This window comes from Typopeltis vanoorti, chromosome 1 (assembly GCF_054136105.1).
Source record: "Typopeltis vanoorti isolate ZY-2024b chromosome 1, IOZ_Tvanoo_1.0, whole genome shotgun sequence".
NCBI lineage: Eukaryota > Metazoa > Arthropoda > Arachnida > Uropygi > Thelyphonidae > Typopeltis > Typopeltis vanoorti.
In genome coordinates, this window is record NC_143549.1 from 124770298 (window position 1) to 124793175 (window position 22878).

Here is a 22878-nt window from a genome sequence, read left to right on the forward strand (position 1 = left end):
AGGATCAGTGCTTGGTTGGTCCGCTGTTATTTAATCTGTACACTAATGATATTGGGAAGCATTTCACAGGCGATTTCCAGCTATTTGCTGATGATGCAAAGATAGGTAGAGTAATCAGGAATGTCGCAGAATGATTTGAATAGATTGGAACTGTGGGCATGGAAAAATAGATGTCAGTTCATTGTCAGTAAATGTAAAGTAATTTACTTTGGAGTGATTTGATATCCAATATTGTACTATACTGGTGGGATTATGCTAGAAGTAACTTATGAAGCTAGGAATCTTGTAGTTTTGTAGCTAGTAAGTTGAAGTTCAGGGGATATGTAGCACAGATTGCAAATACAACACAAAAGATAATTGCAATGCTGAAACGAACATTCACATGTTAAGAAAAGGGTGTTGTTTTGTCTCTTTACGGCCTTGATAAGACCTCACTTGGATTTTTGTGCACAGATTTGGTCTCCTTGTTTCCGTTGTAATTCTGATATAGTGGAGAGTGTGTAAAGGAGAATTTTAAAAGTGATATCAGGATTTTTGAATACTGATTATAAAGACAGATTGAGAATTTGTATTCTGCAGACAATACCAAACAGGAGAAAGAGGGGTTGAGATAATTGAACTTACAAACTTCTGAAAGGGTCATACAGGATTTCAGTTAATAGAAATTTTTATTTTATGGAGAGCGGGAAAATGATAAAAGGACATCCTTAGAAGCCGAGGAATGCTGCTAAGAAGGGATGGAGTGAGATCATGATTTTTGCCTCGTAGAGTGGTGTATGATTGAAATATGGTATGTGCAGTGTGATGTGGTATTTGCAGTGTGAATGGATTCATGGATAAGTATGATAGCTGGTGCGGGTAATATATGGCTGCCTTCGATGAGTCCCTGACTCTCTCTCTCTCTCTGGAGGTCTGTCATACTTAAAAAAAAAAAAATAATAATAATAATAATTTACTTATTTGTATTTCAGCTTTACCACAATTGCTTCAGTTAAAAATCGGAAAATGATGTTACAGGCCTTACTTTTCATTACGTTTGTGTCGAGCTCCGTAGGTTTTGATATCTATGATTTTCAAGCTGAGATGAACTGTGTTCAATGTCGTGAGTATTTAACTTAATAATTCTAAGTAGAAATTATTTAGAACTACAAAGTTAACTGCGGTTTGGTGGTAGACCTTTTTTCTCGGCATAAGCAAACCGCACATTTTCATGAAAGGAACGTGAAGGAAGTTAAAGAGATTTGGTTCGAGGTATTAAGTTTGGAGAAGAAGAGAATATTTTTGTTTATTTTTGGAGATAAGAGAAATTTGGAAAAGATAATAAAGAAACCAGATTCGTTTTAAAGAAAATGTTTAAAAAAATGGTGGTTCAAGGAGATTTGGAGCTGTTTTGGTTGTTGAAGTCAGATTGGGTTTCTTGAAGATTCGCACTTCAGAATTGCAGCCGATCATTAAATAGAAACTGTAAATTATATTCAATGGAATTCAAGTGACGCTGTTCCATTATATTTTCGTAAAGTTAAAACGCTCAACACAAATTCTTTGACATGAATGATGTTTATTGCTGATGTTTTATATATATTTCATATGAACAATAGCAGTATAATGATAAAACTATTTCTCTGTTATACTGCATTATAAAACACACTATTATTATTAATTATTAACACTGATGATTCTTCTTTTGTTGTATCAGTCTTATAACTGGTAGTTCAGCAGTATTCCCTTCCAATAGTCTCTTCTGTTTGCTTTCCTCTTTATTTCGTAGCATATTTTTACTCCAGTGCGTTGTTTTATTTGATCAAAGTAGCTTTTCCTCGGTCTTCCTCTTTCTATTTTCCTTTGATTTTTCTCTTCCAATATTCTTCTCATCAGACTTTCATGTCATAAGAATTGTCCAATCCATATGTCTCTTCTTGTTCTTAATGTCTTTACCAATGATGTTCTAGGTACATTTACTTCCTTAAGCACATCATTAGATTTTTTGTGTACACATTTTTTCTTTCGTATTCATCTTCAACAATACATTTCAGATGTATCCAGTCTTATGATATATCTTCTATTCCACTGCCCAGGTTTAAGCTGTCATAAAGTGCTGTACTTCACACATAAATTTTTCGAAGTCTTTCCTTAGTTATAGACTTAAGTTTCCTTTTAATACCACCTTTTCCATTTTATTGAATTTTTTTTTGTTATATCCTATTGTTTTATCTTTATGTCTTTTTTTTATCTTCCTTCCTCATTTATTGTACTCTCTAGGTATTTGTAATTCTTTACTTGTTCTATCTCTTCCCAATTTAATTTAATTATCTTTAATAAACTTTTTTATAATCAAACGCATTTTTATAATCCATGAAGTGTATACATGTTTTTTATTTAGCTCCGTTCTCATACCGATTATATTTCTCAGACTTAGTACTGCTTCTTTGGTTCCTTTTCCTTTCCTGAATCCATATTGGTCTTCCCCTAGTTGTGAATCCATTCTTTTATATATTCAGCTTTGTATTATTTTTAATAGGATTTTGCTAATGTGTGTAATTAGAGCTATTGCTCTGTGTCGGTTACATTGGAGAGCGTTTGCTTTCTTGGGGATTAGTATTATCAGAGATTTTTGAAGTCTTCTGAGAGATCTCCATTTTCATATATTTTAACTTAGTACAAATATATCATTTTTTGTCCTCATCCAGAATTTTAAGGTCTCCACTTGGGATGTTATCGATTCCTGGGCTTTTATTCTGGCTTAAGTCTTTAAGTGATTTTTCCAACTCATCTTTTATTATTGGTGGTCTACTATTGTCTTCAGCTTCTGTATCACTTTCTTTTTCCTGTTCTTCTCCTTGATACAGGTGTTCAAGAGATTTTTTTCCATTCTTGTAATATTTCTTCACAATACATAATTAGTTTACCACTCTCATATATTAAGGCATTAGTATTTGTGGCCTTTTTGAGTTTGTTGCTCATTTTTGTTATTTGGTTATAATCTGTTTCTAGATTTCTTTTAATAAACAGTTCTTCTGTCTTCTTACATTCTTTATGGAAGGTATTCTTCTTTTGCTTGCGTATATTTTCTTTCAGAATTTTTTTAAGCTATCAGATTTTTTTTTAAGTTCGTGTATTTTTCTTTGTGTTCTACTTTTCTGTATTCTTATATCTCCTCCTTCTTTCCTCCATTAAATCTAATAGTTCTTCAGTTATCCATACTTTTCTTATATTCTTATATTTTACTCTTCTCTTTTATTTGATTCCATTTATCGTAATTGTTTGCGCTTTATTTTGCAATTTCTTATGTTAGTTTTGTGGTGGCTTCCTGAAATTGTCTTTTGGTGTTTTCACTTTAAGTTGCAATATGTTGATCTTTGTGTGTTGGTTTTGTTTTTGTTTGGTTGTTTTTTGAATTTCAGTTGTGTTTTCTTTAATAAAAGGTCGTTGTCGCTATCAACGTCTTTTTTGGGAAGGTTTTACTGAATTTGAATTGGTTTTTAAATCTTGCTTTAACTTATTACATAATTTATTTTTTAAACTTTAAACATTATGTTCCAAACAGAAGAGAGAAGAAGCTGTACCTTCTTCTTTTTTTCTGTGTTTCGAATATTGTGTTTGGGATTATTAATTCCTTTCGTTTGCAGAAATCTACTAGATATTGTCCTCTGTCGTTTTTCTCTCGTAAGCCAAATTTTCCTACACAATTATCCTCCTTTCCTAACATTGACTATTAAATATACAATAAACATTAATATTAATAATTGAAATTTATATACAGTACAACATTTTGAGGCTGAGCTGTAACACTTCGCCGTTAGCTAATCAGAGAAAAGGTACAAAAATAATTTCGTTGTTCAGCACTACGAAAATCATCAATGTGATGCTCCCAAGTCGTAGAAACTGAGTCTGGGTAGAATGGCTGGAGGAAAAGAACTGAGGGAGTTTGAAAGAAGAAATGTGATATAATGCTATGTTGCAGGCTTAGCAGTTCGACAAATTGGGACAATTATATGGTCCAAGTCCTGACACCACTATAATTAACTAAAATAGAGTTTGTTGCCCGGTCATTAATTCTGAGTTTATGGAACTAAAAACTCGATTTTCCCGGAGAGAAAAATTAATGAAACTTAGTAACTTAGTGTCAAAAAAGATCCTCTAATAGGTGAAAAGAATCAAACTTAGAAAGTCTTTCTTAGCCGAATTACTGCTGTCAATAACAGGGCTACAAAGGTAATCCTTTATTTGTTTACTTAATTATTTATCTAGTTCAACGTGAGAAAGGCAATGTGTATTTCTTCTGATAAATTTCATTCATCGGTTATTAGTAAGAATTCAGGAATTGGGTTTACATTTCGTATATCTATTTAGAGTTGTGTATTCATGAGACATTTCTACTAGTTCAACGCGAGAAAGGTAATGAATATTTAATTTCCAATAAGAATATTAATATTAACAACACTACTGCTTCTTCAAACTCTGGCTTTGATTCAATCAAGTACGCATGCATTGGAAGCCATAATTTTGATGACGGAAGAATGCGACGTACAGAGAACATATATTTAAGATTAAATTTAAGTTGTACAAAGAGCAGATTTATTAGAAGACGACCATTATATTCCTGGGAATAATTCCATTCATCAGTTATTAGTAAGGGTTCAGGAATTAGTTTTACATTTTGCATGCCTATTTAGAGTTGTGTATTCATGAAACATTTCCAGTTTAGCACGAAAGTGACTTTTTTTTTTCAGTAGATAATTTGAATTGTATTGTAGATTATTTATATATTTGTATATTTGTCTAAATATTTGGAGGACTACCTAAATAAACAATAAACATTTGCCCTCTATGAATCTATGAATGATCAGTTGAAGGAAATATATTTAAGGATCTATCTATCTGTCTATATAATCTATGTGCTTCTTCACAGATGAAGCACATAGGAGATTATATGCACAAGTGTCAAGGGCCAAATTAAACTCTGCAAAACTACTGGCTTGTGATTAGGCATATGGGAGGATAGAACTGATTCTCCGATTGAATATACCTGGTCAAATGAAGGGCAAACATGCTTAGGCGTATACCTTCGGAACACCAAAATATATAATACTCTTAACTGGACACAACTGCACACCCGCTTGAAACAGATGCTAGAAAAATTGAACAGTATACGTTCAATATCTTCCCTTAGAGGAAGAATCCTAATAATCAACCAAATGGCTTCGAGTGTTCTATGGCATACACTCAAAGTACTGACACCCTCTGAAGACTCCCATGGAGTCTTCAGAGGATTGCCATTTGAATGTGATACCCATCACATTCAAATGGCAATCACACTTTTCCTCTGGAACAATACTAACTGAACAACTTACTCTGCGCTCTGCAAGTTACTCAATAAGGGAGGACAAGCCCTGATTTCCCTACGAAACAAGTTCACATTCTTCAGGATAATCTTTCTTTTAAAAACATTTCAGTCCAATCATACTTATGTAACCTCGATTATATTATGAAATAATATACCAGAGGACTTACAGTGACCACAATCCTCCCGAAAGGCCAGTTCTGTGTCATTACCTCCTAAACTACCTCATGTCTACAGAGATGCTTTACAGCGGTGGAAAAATACTGAACTTCATCAAACACTGACAGGATCAGCAGAGTCATCTGTACTTAGAACCATTGTTTTTGAAACAGAAATATAACAATTTTCACAACTGGCCAGCACTTTCGTTTCCCTACATAGAACTGGACAAGAATAAGAATTATAGGGGACCTCCTGACCCAGACCCCAAAGTGAAATATTTTCACATGGCTACCACTTCAAAACCCAGAAACAGAAAAGCAATGTCAACAGATGCGAGTTGTTATTATAAAATCATTAGCAGATATCGCTACGCCTTAAGGAATCCGTATTCCTTCTACAAACTGCGGGGACCTTTCATCTTGTGTCATCTGAAGCTTCACTCCTAATTCTTCCTCCCAACTACAAGCAAATGTACCACTTATTCATGTCAGTGCCTCCAACTTCTTCGCACTTCGCATATATATCCGTATCCCTCTCCTCTACAAAGCTCCACACCCCACTCAGTTTTCAGTGGGATCTTCCGTATAACTACAAGAGTGCTAAACCAGATTCCGACGATACAGTGGAGGCTATGGCATAACATCTTGCCCCTACTAAGCTCTCTCTCTCTCCCTCACACACACACACACACACACACACACACACACACACACACACACACACACACACACACACACACACACACACACACACACACACACACACACACACACACACACACACGCGCGCAAAAGAAGACTACTATAATTTGGTCCATGCAGAAACGAACAGGCACAGAATATGCAATTGAATCTTCATCTGCGCCAAGGCTGTCATCTACAACTTTATTATTGTTATTATTATAAACAGAAACACTTCCAATGTATTTACACAAACTTCTATCTTGGATGATTAATAAGAATGTATGTAATAAGTTACTTATTCTATTTTTCTTTATTATGCAGTTTTAACAGAAGAAAACCAATTAAAATATATGGATTGCATGGAGAAAAAATTCTACCATGTGAGTATGTTTCTCTCACTATTAATGCATTGCACTTAACCTCTACGATAATTTAATTCTTTCAAAACGTTTAAAGAAGAGAATTTTCATATCTCTCCTCAGAAAAAGAAAAAAAATCAGAATTTGACAAACATCAATTCAGCTATGCTGACTGGCTACTGCAGAACAGAAAAAATCCAGGTACGTTACGTGGCTCTATAAATAAATTCAAGTGGAGTTAAATGCTAACGTATTAGCGATAAGCAATATAGTTCACTTCATCATGTTTTCTTAAACAGAGATTTCACAAAACGTATTTAAACCATACCAGGTTTTATGTTATTTATAGAGATGCTTAACAAATTAATGGGCGGCATTATTTTTTTAACAGAACTTGACATCATGTATTAGTCAGAAAATAAGGGCTGCTATGAATATTATTAAGGAGATTAAGCTTAGCGGGTATAGACGGCGCCTTCGGTTGGTAAAGGCTATACCAGCTAAGCTTAATCTCCTTAATAATATTCATATTAAGGATATTATCCTTAATAATATTCATATAATTCATATCCAAGAAGTCTTGCATACAAGTAACGTTTGTGTGTGTGTGTGTGTGTGTGTGTTATCTGGAAGAGATTAGAGGTCTCGTCAGGAGGTAGAACTTTTCTCAGGAAAACTCCAGTATTTCTCAACGCAAAAACAGATAGAGTCTCAGAAGAAAACGCACAAATTATAAACATAATACGTTTCCTCACAGCCTAAGGTGATTCAGTCTATAATCCGGAAACAAAACATTAAACAAATCAAACAATCAATAAAATAAAATCAATGAATCAGTCAAGAAATAACACATTCAGGAAACAAAGCATTTGTGAGGCTGCAGTAGACAAAGCGTTTTGTTTTTTTACTGAAAATATATTATAAGATAGTTATTCACATGACGAATCTAAGTCTAAAACGTAGTTATCATGCACAATAAATTAAACATTACGTTAGAGTTTTCATGATGCCTAACATACGAGTCTGAATGTAGTGAGAACTACAAAAAACACAAAAAAAAATCTGGATATCGGTAGTTGAATTCAGGATTTTGATATGAGTTCACATATGATTAGCAATGTGCTCGTTTTTCTGAGTTGCTAAATCAATATTATTGAAGTCTATATATTACAGTATTTAGATGCTGCAAAACGAATTCTAACATAAGCGAAGTTCCCAGATAAGTTAACGAGAATACCATTAACGTGAGAGAGCTCTGACATTGCAAAACCAGAATAACATTAACATGTGCGGAATACACAGATATGATAACTACATTATCAATACCATATGTGGAATTCCCGGGTAAGATAAAGAGCATATCATTAAATTATCGGATCCTCTTAGCAGTCTTCAGTGTTTAGTTCTCAGTCGCCATTTGGTTTTTTAATAGCAACACGAAAACCTTGTAGATAGGAAAAATCATGTCTCAAAGTCGATGCTTGAATATAATGAGGGTTTAAATTTAAGTTTGCTTTGGCCATTTACCTTAAGCGTCAATAGCTTCAGAAATATGTGTGTTATCCTTTTTTGCATACTGAACTTCATAGTTTTACGGCATCAATCAAAGAAGACAAATATCAATCCAGTAATCTGCCACTTCGTACGTGGTATGTTCTCGTTGGGATTGGAGAGTAGCACACGTGAAACCATTGTATGGAGAGCAATCATAACAGACCACTGTTCAAATCAGTTGCATGTATCTGTATCTCTGTGTAGAAATTGGCAATGAAACTCAATTTACTAGAACATACGTTTATTAAATGTGATAACGGAGGAGTAATGATGTGGGTATATTTCGATTAGTTTGGAATATACTGCATTGTATACACTGCGGTGCCTAAAATGAGAATTATACCAACACAGAATTCTTCAAGATGCTAAGGGAACGTTCGTTTTTCCAAAAGCTACTGCAGGATCGTAAACGTCCAAGCCAAAAGAATCAATCCCAGGGAGAGGAATATACTCCTGGAATAACTAATAGAAGTGAACATGCACGTCTTTTTCGTTATGGCGTTTTGTACTATTTATAGTGGGGAGCACCATAAAAAAATGCTTGCATTTAAGCCAGAAACAGTTAGCTGTATTCAAATAACCCGTATGTAGAGGCTTAAGTGCTGTGAGGACATCATATTGGCGGCTTAATGGATTGTGTACAGCACTCAGAAAGGATTAAAACAGAATTTAATACTTCCTATATATTTCGTCTCAGTAAATGAGACATCTTCAGGGATTACAAAAAAAAACTAATGTAACATACAAACAAATAACAATCAATACTAGGCCCAACCACGTGGGTGACACTAAAGTCCTATCAAGGTCGAGCGCCCTCTAAGGGCGGTTGTAGGCGGCCTGGAATGTAAAGTGGGACCTCTAGTGATAAGCGTTTCCCAAATCTTTGGAAGCTTAATTCAACTATATTTGTTAAGATTTGGTTGACTCCTGAGAGCTGCTGCTGCTGATTCTAAGAATAGTCTCTCTTTTTTGAATTTCCTGTGGTGGAGCATGGTAGTTTTTTTTTTCCATTAGATCCTATGGGTTGTATCCAAGACATGGTCAGCCAGGCCTGACTGACCATAGTCATGTTTGCGGAAACAAACATCCTAAGATTTGGGTAACGCTTATTTATCACAATTTTTCAATAATAATAGAAAAATTAGCCAAAACACTAAACTAGCAGTATACAATAAAGTTTTCAAACTAGTTTTAAGATATGGATCAGAGAGTATGTTATGTACAAATTACACAATAAGGGTCAAAGCACAAAACTTCCAGCACACCACTGGTCACCTGATTCATCCTGGACTCTGCTCCTCCTTTTGGGATCTGTCATGAGTAGTTTTCTTTTATTCTCATCACCAGTTTATTATCCATCCATCCACATTTGTCCTAATAAGACCAGATAAGCTTATAAATTTGAAATAGGAGCTAAAATTGTTAAGATCAAACATATAATCGCCACTACAGAAATGTAAATCTATTAGGAAAATTTAAATAAATCTAAATTTGATAAAATCATAAATAAAGAAATAGAAAACATGCGGTTATCATACAATAGTAAATGTATGGATAGTAATCAGAAAAACACGGATGGCAAAAATGTCCACAGAATGTAGAAATAAAGAATTATGATACAGAGGAAAATAGAATCAAATGCTAGAAATATACCTTCGGAACACCAAAGACCACGAAAACGATGGTAAGGTGAATTATAGTAAGCATTGTGGACTCAGATAAAATTATGAATACAGAATCATTTTATATTGCAGTTTCTCATAATATTTTTCTAAATGGGTTACGAAAATATAACTAAATAAAAATATAAGAAAATATACCAAAACTAGCAGAATAGAAAAATTTATAAACAATGATTTTATTAATCATTATAAAATGATTTTTATAGACAATGAAATTTTATGGACAACATAAATAAATGATAATCAAATGAGTTCCTTTATTATACACTTATATCTTTTATTTTTTCTTTTAAGCTGATAACGGTCTCATTTGAATGCTGGAAAGAAGTTACCGATTCGAAATCAAATAATGAAAGAGATTTGATGAAATTTATGTGTGACGACATCAGGATAAACTGTAAATGTGCTCCAGCTACGCCGGTAAATTTTTCATTTTATAATTTATAATTATTTAGGCGGGAGACAGAAAGAAAGAAAGAAAGAAAGAGCACGGTGAGGCTGGAGTTATTCTCGTATTTTCCTTTTGAAATGGAAATCTGTTTTATTTTTCACCTGGTAAATTCATGGATTAATAATTGTTTTCATTAGGGAGTCGGAAGGCAGAGGTTCAATAATGCATTGTAGTGTAAAATTCTCTGCAGCATTCAAAACCTAACATAATGAAAGCTCAATTGTTTTGAATGCTAATGTAATATTCGTGACCGTGACGAAAACACGTAGATAACAATGACATATTATTTTCTCTTCAATTAATCAATAAATTATCACTAATACCTCTAGGATATTGAGTGCCAAATCAAGTTTGTAGTAATCCTGATGTGATAGGTTCTTTCATACATTTTCTGAATATTTATACAGTGTTTTATTATCAACATAAGCTTTCTTCAGTCCACTGCTTGGCAAATTTCTCTCCATCTTTCTTCCATTTTGGCCGATCTTGCATCTCTCCAATATAAGTGTCCATATATTTTTATTTCATCATCTTTCCTTATTGCTACATGGTTTCTGATAATCAGTTCTTGGCGTGTCCATTCTTTTGTTAGACATTCTCATCATCATATCTTTCCCAGCATCATTTTTAGGCTTTTCTTAGTAATGCAGTGACCATTAAGTTTGTTTGCTTCTTGATCAATTATTATTTTTTTATCAAATTGTGTTGTTCTTAAAATGGCTCTATCCATGTTTCGCTGTATTGTTTTCAGTTTTTCTAGCTGCTTTCAGTCAGTCTCCACAATGCATTACTATAGACCATTGTCAGAGTAAACACTGGTTGTAGATCTTTGTTTTTCAGCCATTTGGTAAAATGCTTTTAAACATATATCTATATTGTTTAATAACAACTCTATGTTTGTTTGTAATGATTTGTTCTAGATATATGTGTGAACGCACTATTTCAATCTGCCTTTCTTTCCTAGAAATATGCAATATTTCATTATTTCCCACATTTTAAATATCACCTATTGAGCGTGCAGAAATAATGCGCAAGCATGCAAAGTACATTCCTCGTAGAGCAAATTCTTCATTCTGGGTAATATTTCATTTAAAATTCAACACAATTATTCTTATATATTCATATTAAGAATTTTGTATTGAATTTTGATATGTTCTGACAAGAATTGATTCACTATAAAGTGGGTACTTGTATCAGCATCGACCCATTTAACGGTAGATATCAGCTTTATGCACACCCCCAGTGTGCTGCAGGATGTGGATCAGAAAACGATGCCTGATATTGTCAAAATGCTTGAGTAAAGATTAACCGAAAGCGTCTCGGTTGGAAATTTTATTTTTGTATTACTAGAGCAAGGAAACACCTTGCATAGACAGATAAATTATACTGCAGGAATTTCAACATTTCATTTATTCTTCGAGTTTATTGTTAATAATGCGAAAAATGATATTGTAATTATTATTAAAGAAGCAGGCTTCTAGTTGTAGATCAAAGTATGATCTCGAGTGTGTTTTAGAATGAAGACCGTATTGCTGACTACAAATTCATTTGGTTAGTAGCCTGAAGGTAATAATATTACAGATCAAATAGTATAACTGGAATAAGAAGAATAAAATCCCAGGCTTTTTAGTAAGGTTCAATCACTAGATCGTTCTGGTCCAGTGATTTGCTTGTTTGGTATGTTCACACATCCAAGACGATCTAGCAAAATTCCAGGGAGCTCATTACTTTCATGGGTCATAATTTCTCACAGTGGGATTGTTTTCAAACAGATCTCCATAATGTTTCTGAGAGGAGACTTGGATCTCATATGTGGTGGACATCTTAACCATCCACACTGATTTCGGTCCATTGTTTCTTGCTTTAATTTAACGAAGTGTATGTTGAGGAATGAAGTAGAATCACTATCTGGTAAGTGTCTGTATTATTATCTTAAAATTCCATTCTTTCAGTTGTGTCTGCCTTTCAAGATCTGTCTCTGATTATTTCACTCCATCGTATGACATTCTTTTGGTTTGCTATGAACGAGCTCCTTTCTTTATAGAGGATTAACGTTTTCACATTTGATGAAAGCCTGTTCTTTTTGAATTCAACGATCATTTGTTTTACTGCTTCTACTAATTTTCCCCATGTGCCAATGTTTAAGCTAATCTTATTCCAGTTGTAATTGAGGTTTTTAGCTTGGTTCAAAACATCGAGAGGAAATTTGGCTACTGTCACAAACAATCTCTTCTTTTTATCTATGCATGTGAATTAGGTACACTATATACACTGAGTAGATTTTGCATTTGTAGCACCCAGCTAATATCGCATTATTCTCTCTGTGTGTGCAAGTATAGCTTGCAGAACTTAGGAACAGATTTCACAAGGTATGGAACATCCTCCATGCTTTACTCAACACATGTCCTCAGCAGAATCTCTGTCAGTTTACGCTCATTCTGTGGAGGAGAACCAATACTTCTCTCATCCCCGTTCTAGCATATCCCACACATGTTCAGTTGAGTTATGGTCAGGGGAGTTGGGAGGAGGAGGGCGGAAGAAAATGTAGAGAATTAGTTGTAGTGTTCCTCCAACCACCATTCAATAGTTTTAAGAGCCCGAGGACAAGGTGCGTTTTCCTGTTGAAAGATAGCGCTCTTGTCGAAGGGGACTTCCTGCATATATGAATGGGAAGGTGGGCTAACAGGTCCGTGTAGTGATCACCATTCAGTATTTGCGGGATGATAATCAACAGATCTTGGACTTGCCAAGAAAAAGCTCTCCAGACAATAAAACTACCTCCACAGGTTGAGACCCTACTCTGAAGCCAACGAATAGGGCTTCTTGCTGTTTATGCCAAATGCAAACCCGACCATCAGCATGGTCGGGATTACATTCAGGTCGGCACTGCAGATGAAATTCTTCGATCTGTCGAGAATCCATTACCGACGTTCCTTGGACCATGCGAGGTTATGTATGCAATGCCTGGCCGTCATCATGGATACCGTTGTTAGTCTTCGGCTGTGGAAACCCAGGTGAACCAAGATACAGTGCATAGTGCAATCAGAAATGGAGCGAACTTCCTCGCTTATTTCCGAAATCTGGCACCTGCTCTGCGGACCAAACTGTCTGCTCGTGATCATAGTGGCTAACGTCACCAAGTTTTCCCCTTAATGGGAAACATCTCCTGATTACGTACAGAGGGTAGGTTTGTCCATTTCTAGTAGTTGCACGTGCAGTTAATATCACGTGGTAGTTCCTTATCGCGCCGCATATGTAAACGGGAGGTTGTTCTTAATTCAAAGCTAACTCAGTATCCGTCTTTGTAGATGATCCATAATATCCAGCCTTTTTCCTCCTACGACAGGAAATAAAAATAAAGGAACAACTTCACTCTCTCTCTTGGAAAACTTTACAGACGTAATTAACACGACTTAACCAAAACAAAATTGCCATGGTAGTCTTTTTTGATCTAACTAAAGTATTTGATACACTCACACATCAAACCTTGTTAGAAAAGCTGAGACATATTGGAATAGATGGTCCTCTGCACAGGTGGTTTACAAACTAACTTCAAAATAGAAAGCATATCACATATCGGGTCAAACCGAAGTAGAGAGCTACCAGTAACCTGTGGAGTGCCTCAGTGAGCTACACTCTCCCTAACTCCATTCAACAATTACACGCACGATATGAATCAGCTACCTCTCAAAGGTAAGATATTCCAATACGCAGAGGATCCATCCATAATAACGCAAGTAGCCCAAACAAATATGCAACATGACATAAATCTGCTCATAGACTGGCTCACCAAAAACGCCATACACCTGAACTCAAATAAGACAATATTAATGATATTTAGAAATTCACTGACTCGACCAGTTGATAACAAATATATAACCATCCAACCCACTCTCCAACATACAAAAATACACAGAATAGCAAAACCACTACAATCACTCAGGTTGAAACAATACGATACCATGGAATTTACTTCGATGCAGATATGAACTGGAATAGCCACATAAACCATCTACACAACAAACTCCGAACAATAAGTGGCAAACTCTATAGGTTAAAAGACATAGTTCCCACACGCCTAAAAACACTAACATACAAAGCACTATGTCAAAATATACTAAGATACGCTAAAAAAACATATGCTTTCTTTGCACCGTACAAACTAAATAGATTAATGTCGTTCCCGTACAAAATGATAAAACTGATCTTTTGAAAACAAAGAGAGAATAACGACTTTATATACACTGCAAAGTCAGGACACAAAATATTAACAGCAAAACACTTATATCACTATGCAGCCTTGCTAAAACATTATTTCGATGCCAACTACAAGATAGTAAGAAATACATACCGTATAACAAGACCTCAGACAACTAAATATATCACATATAAATGCAATAGTCACTTCGGAAAGGACCCATTAAACTTCTACATCCCAGACATGATAAACAAATTACCTTTTGAATACAGAAACCTTACAAACTACAATAGCCTGAAAAGAGCTCTATGCACAAGAAACACGCACCCAAATACCGTACAAACTTAATGAAACACAATATATTCGTTCAGGCTTCCAGTTCAGCGACGCATCAAGACATTCGAAGTTATCGTGTGTGTGTGTGTGTGTGTGTGTGTGTGTGTGTGTGTGTGTGTGTGTGTGTGTGTGTGTGTGTGTGTGTGTGTGTGTGTGTGTGTGTGTGTGTGTACGCGCGCGCGTGCGTGCGTGCGTGCGCGAATTTCTCAATCAACGGCTGCAGTGGAAATCAAACCTATTGGACATAGGCTTGATTTCGTAACTTCCCAACACAGCAAACAAACCAATAAATAATAACTAGCTGGTGTTATCCTCAGGTAAGCTTACAAATAAGCTTCGAGGAAACACCCGTTTCTGTGAAAGTGAACACGAAATAAATTTCTGTCAATTAATTTCTGTTAAACTGTCCAATCAATGATAAATTTTATTAGGATATTTTAGAAATACAAATTTTGAATATACTGTATACATAAAAACATTTAGTTATTGAATAATAATAATAATAATAATAATAATAATAATAATAATAATAATAATAATAATAATAATAATAAGAGCATATTCATCATGTAATTTATCTTTCTAGATGAAGAAGAAATGGTTAGACTGCTGTATCATGAAATTCACAAGTGAAACTAAGTTAGATCTTAAAGACATAAAAGAAGCATTCGTCGCACAAAGTAAGGTAATGTATTTTTATTGATATATTACCCAGTAAAACACTTCCAATTAAGTATGCTACAATTTTCCTTTGGAATGTCGTGCATTTTAAACATTATATACGGGTAGCTTAGGAATGCGTAATTGAAGACAGAATTGACTACTGATAACAGCAGATCCAGAAAGTTTCACTCCAAAATACTAATCTTTAATATCTGAATAAGAAAGCATCACTTTTAATGTAATGGATAAATTGATGCAATTTATTTTAGACTGATCCCTTCGTAAGATTTATATCCTTCTACTATTAAAAATTCACTATTTATTTTAAATTCGATAAACTAAGCTTCTATTCTGTTATTGTGATGAATTCGTAATTCATTTATTTATAATATAACAGAATTTTATTGATTTGAACATTATTTTTATTATTTTATTTTATTTTTATTTTATATTATTATTATTATTATTATTATTATTATTATTATTATTATTATTATAAAAATTATTGAATTTTATTGAGTTTTAAGGACACACTATGAGCAAGAAATACGGAGCCTACATACCTTACAAACTTAACGAAACGCATTATATTAGTTCAGGCTTTTCAGTTCAGTGACGCGTTATGATATTCCAAATTATCGTGTGTGTGTGTGTGTGTGTGTGTGTGTGTGTGTGTGTGTGTGTGTGTGTGTGTGTGTGTGTGTGTGTGTGTGTGTGTGTGTGTGTGTGTGTGTGTGTGTGTGTGTGTAAATGAATTTCTCATCATACGACTGAAATGAATATCAGACCTATGAAACATCTGCCTAAGTCCCTTAGAGCAATGAAACCAATAAACAATAACTAACCGATGTCATCCTCAGATAAGTTTAATAAAAATCTTCGAACTTGCAAGCTGAGGCATTGCATCTCAACCGAGATCAACACAAAGAAATAGAAGAAAAAAAAATCCATTTATTACATTTAACTTGCGCAATAAATACATTTAATGTATTTATTGCGCATAAATACATTAAAACAATAATTGTAAATATATATAATTTATTGTTATTGAATAAATTATGTAAAATGTAATCTTATTGAAGCGCAGATATAAATTACAACCTACAGTTGGATATTAAATCCAAATATAGATACCATAAACGTGTGCTGCGAAAATTGACCAGATAACTTGCAGGAACACACTCTTCTCCATTCTACGAGATGCCCTATCCGAACCTTAGAGGAGGAAAGCGCCCGTATATTCATCTCCTATTGATCAATTTTTATTAGATTTCACTTGCCTGACAGCTATTTCAAACTCACTGAGTATCGTCAGAGACACTGTTTAAGTAAAGGTCTTTCTAAAAATTTGGCGATCCCCCGGACCACTCCCTACCAGTGACCGAAAGATCCTCCTACTCAGCGTTGGTTCCATTTGGTGACAGGCTCACCCCACCACCAAGCAGAACCGCTCATATTCCAGGGAAAAGCATCCACCGACAAAGTCCCACACTGGCCATACCTGAAAATCACCCTCCTCAGAGGCTCAAAATGCTCACCCAGGCAGAAACCTAAGAGAGCAAAAATTATCAGTATACTAAGGATCTCGAAGCGTCTGAAAGTGTATTTTCCGTAAGCGAACGCTCGGTCGGTGTGTGTTAAGTATTTACTAAAATAAAGAGCCAAAAGGCTTCACTTCGGCGATGCAATATAATATAAATTAAGTAAAGATTAACTCCAAGTGGAAATAATGTTGGATTTAATATCCAGTTAATTTATATAATTTTGCATCGCCGAAGTGGAGCTTTTTGGATCCTTATTTTTTAAGTCCTTATAAGGACTGGCTTAAAGGGGCGAAGTAAGAATGCTTTAATCTTTCCCGTAATCTTTAGAGGACAGTGTGGGGATAAGGTGTTATTGAGCTATTAAAGCTCTGATCATGGAAGGAGGGTAACAATAATAGCCGAGTCTCAATTAGAATTAAATTGGCTACAGCATTACCATCAATTACCATCCAAGGGTATTAATCATCGCATCTCACGGCCGATTACTTTATTACCGGATCCTTATTTTAGTAATTACAGTTACTTTTATTAATAGATTATACAAAAAAAGGAAAATGTGTATGAATTTCATTGTTATGAATCTCATTATGAATTTTTGAATTTCATTGTTTTCATTAAAAAACCAGATTATATATTATGCGTTTACATGTATTGTAAACGCATAATATATAATCATAATTTTAATAATAAAAGTTATTGAATTTTTTATAGAAATTTAATATGGAAAATAAACCATAACTATACCTGAGATCAATAAAAAGTTATTTATTATTATTATTACGGCTATTTTGCCTGCTTCAGTTTAGGAGTGCCCCTGTTTAAATGTCATTGGCTATTTACTCATGGATTCTTAGGGCATTGTAAGTGTAAAGGTACCAAAAAGTATATGTAGCATAAGGAATAGAAATTTATACATACCTTTTTCTGGGTGTTGCGGCTTTTCCTCTTTCTGCGATGTCGACAAACTACTGAGTGTGTGGGGGGGGGTAGGCAATTTGGAAGAATTAAGTTAGAAAAACCCGGGTTTTTTTCGTAATATATATAAACATATATATTATATTATACAGGGTGAGGAAAAGGTAAAAGGGTTGATTTTTTAATTAGGGAGGGGGAAGGGGAAAGGTGGTTGACGGGGTGCGGTCCGTTTCGACTACGTAACATCAAAAAGAAAAATCGAATACAAACACAAGAAAAAGTTTTTAATTCTAACAAATTGCCTACCCCCCCCCCAAAACACACACACTCAGTAGTTTTTCGACATCGCAGAAAGAGGAAAAGCCGCAACACCTAGAAAAATGTATGTGTAAATTTCTATTCCTTATGCTACATATACTTTTTGGTACATTTACACTTACAATGCCCTAAGAATCCATGAGTAAATAGCCAATGACATTTAAACAGGGGCACTCCTAAACTGAAGCAGGCAAAATAGCCGTAATTATAATAGTTTATTAAGAGGAGTAACATGGAGTTTTCCCAGAAATAATATACATAATATACATTATTATTATTATATTATTCCGTTTGCATGGCATCAGTTCTATAAATATTACAGTACAGATATTATTGTTAAGTGTTTCTTTGTAATGAATAATTTTTAATTTTTCAGAAAGGATGGCGTACTCTGTAAAGAAAGTTTTGCTGTTAAAGTTAATTAAGTCTAAGCATGTGGTGCCCGGGAATATTCGCAACCCTTCATAATAACAGCAATATAATTTCTTAATTTTTAAACCTCTTTTGTCTCTGCCGACTTTTTACTTCTGCTTGAGTGATCATCAAAAGTAGTTGCTGCTATAATTAGTATAGAAAATAACGCGAGGTATAATTTAAAGGAAATTAAATGAAAGTATGCATTATAATAACAATGATTTTGGCATTTCAATGCTGCCTGATATATACCAACAGTAAATTGGATTTATTATGTAGTGGAATTCTAATGTTAAAGGCCTGTGTAGTTTTAATATATTCATAACTTTATTACGATAATTAATAAATAATAATTATTATTTAATTTAAAGAGCTACATATTTTAATTTCGTATTGCATAATTTGAGCAGTGCAAAATTCAGATTTTATTTTCGAAACTATATTAAAATATTAATGTGTTATTTTTAAAAATTAATTAAAAAAATTGAATAAAGTTCCAAAAATAAACATTATAATTTATACTCCCACTGGATGGTTTAATTTTGGCAGTTCCTATTTCTTAGGTTCTGCGAAAACTGTGTTGCTAGGAAATACAGGGTGGCTCACAAGTCACGAAATGGATTTAAAATGTGAATACCTGTTTTGATTTTTAATGTTTTCATCTTATTTTTTCAGGTATTCTAAGGAACATTTGGGAAATAATCGTGGAAATATTTACAACCCAATAAAGAATCAAAATTATTCAATTTTGATTATTAGATTATGTACTTTATCGAAAAATTGCAATTAATTGAACCTCAGGTTCTCCAGATCTGTCGGCTCCCGACTTCTTCCTATGGGAGTTATCTGATGGGAAAGACATATGTGAACAAGTGCCAGACAATCCAACAGCTGAAGAAGAGCATTCGACCAGAAATTAGGATGCTGAATTCAGTAACAGCTGTTGTGAAAATGCCGTAGAAATTGCTTGTCGTTGTGAAGACAAATATGGATGGCATTTAAGTCATGTGATTTTCCATACTCCCAAAAATCTCCATGTTCTGTTTTTCATGATAACAAAAAAGAATGAAAAATATTAATAATAAAAACAGTTTTTTATGGGTGGTTCAACCTCTACTTGCAGTTAAATAATGGACATTTCTTCACTTTATTTTTTTAGGAGTGCGGGCTTGACTTAACTCCCTTGAGGTGTGTAAAATGGGACCCCTGAAATGTTATTTGTCTAATGTCAATAAAAGTGAGTATTGTTAGAAGAAGGAATTATATATACATATATATATATATATATATATATATATATATATATATATATACACACAAACACGCACTGATTTAAATATATAATCGTTCTTGGAATTGGGTTTGGATTTCATGTTACTGATAATCTTTTATGTAATTTTTATTCTACTTAACGTTTTCAACCATATAGTTGAGTAATCTTAGATGAGATCAAAATTTAAGAATTTACCTCTAACTTTAATGAGAATTCGTAATTTGCATTAAGATATGTGTATGTTAATAACTCTTAAGGAAGAAAATTATCATACGGAATCATAATCTTAGATGAACATTATGTGAATGATAAAATTTCAGACAAAATACAGAAATGATTCATGAGAATCATAAATACGAAAAACAAAAATCTTTCACTGGCTGAATTTTTTCTTATCTGCGCTTTATTTGTTTGTTACCAGCCGTGGGTATTTTTTCTATAAATATAGATGTCCGAGTATATAATTACTCAGACATCTATATTTATGGAATTTGTATATTAAAACATTTGTATATTAAAACATTTGTATATTACAACAGTGAAGTTATTCACTATTGCATTTTAGAATATATATATATATATATATATATATATATATATATATATATATATATATATATATATATATATATATATATATATATATATATATATATATATATATATATATATATATATATATATATAATTTTATGTAGTAATAATTACTTCCACATCCATTTATCAATATCTCAGGCAGCGATACAAACATTAACGATGTATAAATTAAACCATTGAAACTACATGCAATATTTTTATCGTAAAAACCATTACTCGCTTCCTTTACGAACACAGTACATATCATGTAATCCTACTGTGTCAAGATAAATTTTATTGCCTTTCGAAAAAGGCACCTAATTGTCACTTTCCATATCTCACATTTGCTTTCAGAGGTTAACAAACGTGTATTTCTCCCCATTATGATCTGCTATAGCTTAAAATATCTCAAAGTGTACACATTATTTCTCCAGCACGATGTGTTTCATCTCTGAAAATTTCGCATTTTAAAATAGCTTAGGTTCCTTGTGTTAAACCACTTTTTCATTTGTTTTAATTTGTTTCCCCTGGAACTTTTAAAGTATACATCGTAGCAAATTTGTCATGTATTTGTTATGTCTCATGAGTATCGATGATCTATACTCTGATTATATTTTATATTTTATTTCAGAAACACAGAAAAGAAACTTTGACTATTCCTGGACTGACTGGATTAATCGGAGTTTGTAATAAATGAATACTGTTCTGAATTTGCTTATCTTCACTTCTCTTCAGATGAAAAATGTTTTAGTGATCTATGTTATGTTTTAATGTTTTTGATACAGTAATTGATAATGTAATAAATTTCCAACACGTCTTATTTTCAACAAAAATTTATGCTTTGTCTAATTAATGAAATGGCTTGTCGCACTTGAACCCAGACTCAAGGATGTGTTCCTCAAAAGAGAAAAACAATTGGTTCCAAAAGAACCGACCAACGCGACTCAATTCATTTATTAATGTATTAAGGTTCAGTTACGGGAAAAAAAGTATTTACTGCATATTGTTTTAGTGTCATTTGGGTAAATGTTTCTAATAAGTACTCATCTTCCCGCAACTTTTCATTTGTATTAAAATCGATGGGGGAAAACGAACCAATAAGAAATAGTAAACGAATGAAGGCACACAGAGAAGTGATTAGACAATTGCTTAATCAGTCTTAACAAAAATAAAAAAAATCTCAATTGTTAAGGAGATGATTTCATTAATGGACTTGAGGTATCAACGTGATATGCGCTTTTTGTATTTCTGATCATCGTCCACGACCTATCGTTTAATAGGGCATAGACATTGATCATTATAAAAAACAGAAACATAAATAAATATTTTTGAGTTATGTAGATGTATTTCAGACGAAACTTGATAGATGCATAACTTAATGGTCCTTTTACATGTCTCTTCTCTTATTCTTCCAACTTACAAGCATGTCCGTAAAGCTATAATTTGAATTTCCTTTAAGGCGAAAATTATTTAACTGCATAATTTTTAGTCTGGAAAAAAAAAAAGACAATGAAAATGTCAGACAACCTTAGTTGTCAATATACTATAGTTTTTATTTTATTTGATTATGGCTGCATCACTTTACACAAGCATTCTACCAAAATCAGATATTCTGAAATCAAGGTAAATAGGAAATTGTAAGAAATTTTAATGATTTTGGATATTGCAATAAAGCGATAAATAGTGTAGATTCCTGTGAGATATGATGATATACGTATTCATCAGCAATTCCAGAATATTTAAAAAAAACACTTTCTAAAGTAACTGAAAGAAGACCTTCTCTGACTTTCTAAAGAAACTGGAATTCTTCATAACTTAGAAACATTCCTTCACGATTTTTTTTCCTTGTCATCTGGAAAACCAATACACAAATCGGTAATTTGTTACATTAATGAAAATGAATTGTTTTTCCTACATAAAAAGGTAAAGAAAATTTATTATTCACTACACCGACAGGAACATCTGGCACATATTTTACCGATCGGAATTTTGATCCTCACATAATGTAACACAATTATTTCTACACAATGCGTAACATTCACAGTTGCGTAATTTTCAACGTTTGTTTTGTTTACGTGAAAGTTATAGTTAAGCAAATAATGAAGCTATGCCATCAAATAATTTGCAAAAAAAAATAAAATAAATAAATAAAAAATAAAACTTCACTATATTCCATCAATTTTTATCATCATCAGTCATCATTTTATTGCCATTGGTTTGGGAATAAATTCTTTCGATTTTATGCTCTAGGTGAAATACTCGCCATTTTAGATATCTTTATCTTCCTCTGAAAATCAAACTGTAACTCTGGGCGATATGTTTTTGATTTTGAAAATAATATTACACTGAAGAAGTAGTACAAAAAAAAAGTATAATGCAAGAGTGACATAACACAGGTATAACAAGTAT

The 22878-nt window shown here is 33.3% G+C and overlaps 1 protein-coding gene across 1 annotated transcript; it reads left to right on the forward strand.

Moving 5' to 3' along the window:
- The first annotated feature begins 975 nt into the window (after positions 1 to 975).
- LOC150110388 (uncharacterized) lies at positions 976 to 21253 on the forward strand. Its single transcript, XM_090393434.1, has 6 exons — positions 976 to 1102; positions 6508 to 6566; positions 10076 to 10201; positions 15353 to 15451; positions 19780 to 19857; positions 21101 to 21253. Exons 1-5 carry the CDS (start codon positions 1006 to 1008, stop codon positions 19828 to 19830), a joined length of 432 nt encoding a protein of 143 aa, XP_090249560.1. The 5' UTR covers positions 976 to 1005; the 3' UTR covers positions 19831 to 19857; positions 21101 to 21253.
- The last annotated feature ends 1625 nt before the right edge of the window (positions 21254 to 22878 follow it).

What these genes read in the sequence shown, in the direction of transcription:
- LOC150110388 (XM_090393434.1), top strand. Translation starts at nt 1,006, where the DNA reads ATGATGTTACAGGCCTTACTTTTCATTACGTTTGTGTCGAGCTCCGTA. An exon ending in GATGAACTGTGTTCAATGTC is followed by an intron (nt 1,103 to 6,507) that starts GTGAGTATTTAA and finishes TTTATTATGCAG; the next exon opens with TTTTAACAGAAGAAAACCAA. An exon ending in CATTCGTCGCACAAAGTAAG is followed by an intron (nt 15,452 to 19,779) that starts GTAATGTATTTT and finishes TTATTTTTTTAG; the next exon opens with GAGTGCGGGCTTGACTTAAC.